Below are 2188 nucleotides of genomic sequence, written 5' to 3'. Positions count from 1 at the left end.
TGTTTTCTGGGACCAGCAGTTAGCATAATGGCTATGTCACTGGACTCCCATGTAGTCGACCGCGGTTCGAGTCCCAGACCTGGTGGCTTAAACTCACGCCGGGTACGTGTGCGTGCATGCCCAAGATCCCGAGAGGAGAGTGGAGGAGAAGGAATTGCGACGTGGCCATCCCCCCTGGGGGGTCATTTCTTGCTTTCTATCTCTCTGTCTCTGTCTGGCGAGCGCATGCGCCCTATAGCAAAAACCTCTCCAAAATAAACCAAAAAACATAATAATAATAATAATAATAAATGAAATTAATGATTAAAAAAAGAAAGAAAGAAAAAAGAGAAAGGGTCCAGATGTCTCAGCGCAAGGCCCCGGGTGGGCTGGGCTGGTGGCGGGGGGTCTCCGTGCCTCACGAGGGCCTCCTCCCCAGCTGGGCCTGAAGCGTTTTCACGGAGTGGGGATCATGGGCCTGAACTCAGAGGAGTGGGTCATCGCCAGCATTGGGGCCATCATGGCAGGGTAAGTCTCACGTCTCCCCCTGCCCAGCCCCTGTCGGAGAGCCGGACCGTGCGGCGAGGTCTGCAGGGCCGGAAACCAGCTGCAGCTCGGGGTACGGCCATGTTCAGAGAGCTCTGTCAACAGTCCAGTCCGGAAGATGCCCAGCAATTGGGTCGTCGGAAAACTCAGGACGCACTTTTCTGTTTTGCTATTCACACGTGCGTCATGACTTTTCCGATGACCTAATACATGCTCCGAACTCATATACACTCTGCAAAGCCCCACTCCCATGTCCCCTCCTCCAGGAAGCCCTCCCCACACTTCTTGAGACTCCCTGGCATTGAGTCTCCCTCACCCACCCAGAACATCGGACCCAGGCCTGGGATGTCCCCAAGTCGTACCTTCACACAGGGTATGCTGTGGGTGTGGGGGTGTCAGGGATGCTCAGGAACCTGGCGACTCCCCGAAGTCCACCCAGCGGGCTCTTGCCTCCTGGATTCTGTTTCCAGGGGCTTCTCTGTTGGCATCTTGTCCTCCAGCTCCGCGAAGGCCTGCCAGGTCATTGCCGAGAACACAGAGATGGACTTCTTCGTGGTGGACGACAACAGGCAGCTGCAGAAGGTCCTTCAGGTCTGTGAGCTCGCGCGTCGGCGGTGGCTCAGCGTAGACAAAGCATCCTGCCCAGTCGAGAAACGAAGTCCGTGGCCGGACAGTGGCTCCGCTGTAAAATGCAGCCCTCTGGGACTCCCACGGGAGGGTTACGGGTGTGTGTCCAGAGACCTCCCTGGACATACCGGCCAGGGGTGAGCGTTCATGAGATCTGACGCTGCCTGGAGCTGGGGATACACTGTGGTCATGACTCTGATGGGAGCCCATGTCCCTTCCTCCAAGAAGCCTTCCCAGACTTCTTGGTGCTCCCCAGGACTAAGCCTCCCTCACCCACTCAGAACATCCTTTCTTGGTTAATTGCCCCACCCAATTATTCTGACAACCGCTGCCGTATTTATTTTGCTCATTCTTTTCTTATTTACTTACTTTAATTTGACCAGAGAGGGACAGAGCAAGAGAGAGAGAGAGAGAGTGAGAAAGCAAGCTGCCAGGTCTGGGACTCCGACCGTGATTGGCTATGTGGGGGTCCAGCGCCCTTGGCCACCATGCCACCTGCCAGCCCCTCTGCTTATTCTTGAGCTTCATGGTAAAAGATAAGATTGTACTATAGGTACTTATGCATCTAAAGGGTTTTTTAGTACTTTAAAGTATCCACTAAGATACTTTTTTTTGCATTGATTTATGTATTTTTTATCTTTTTAAATTTCATTTTCTTTTATACATTCAATCACGTTATTTAGCTTACAAAATGAATATTTCAACATGTGAACCTTTCTCCCTAGTCCAGTTGATAAAGCTATAAAATCTGAGGGCCCAGCAGCTGGCGTAATGGCTATGTCGTTGGACTCCCATGTAGGCGACTGCGGTTCAAGTCCTGAACCTGGTGGCTTAAACTGACGCCAGCCGCGTTTGCGTGCGTGCCCAAGATCCGGAGAGGAGAATGGAGGAGAAGGGATTGCGGCGTGGCCATCCCCCCTGGGGGGTGATTTCTCGCTTTCTGTCTCTATGTCTCTCTCTGTCTCTCTGGCGAGTACACACGCCCTATAGCGAAAACCTCTCAAAAAAAAAAAAAAAGAACTATAAAATTTGTATC

The 2188-nt window shown here is 52.4% G+C and overlaps 1 protein-coding gene across 1 annotated transcript in view; it reads left to right on the top strand.

Annotated features, from left to right (window-relative positions):
• LOC102474268 (long-chain-fatty-acid--CoA ligase ACSBG2-like) overlaps positions 1 to 2188 on the top strand; it is a 21266-nt gene that overhangs the window by 4090 nt on the left and 14988 nt on the right. Inside the window, exons 2-3 of the mRNA XM_006170290.3 lie at positions 419 to 507; positions 996 to 1116. Coding sequence (XP_006170352.2) covers positions 452 to 507; positions 996 to 1116 — 177 coding nt within the window. The 5' untranslated portion in view covers positions 419 to 451. The remainder of the gene's footprint in view (positions 1 to 418; positions 508 to 995; positions 1117 to 2188) is intronic.

This window comes from Tupaia chinensis, unplaced genomic scaffold (genome assembly GCF_000334495.1).
Source record: "Tupaia chinensis unplaced genomic scaffold, TupChi_1.0 Scaffold148210_1, whole genome shotgun sequence".
Taxonomy (NCBI): Eukaryota; Metazoa; Chordata; class Mammalia; order Scandentia; family Tupaiidae; genus Tupaia; species Tupaia belangeri.
Note: the sequence above shows the minus strand (reverse complement) of the source record. Positions and strands in the feature narration are given on the sequence as shown.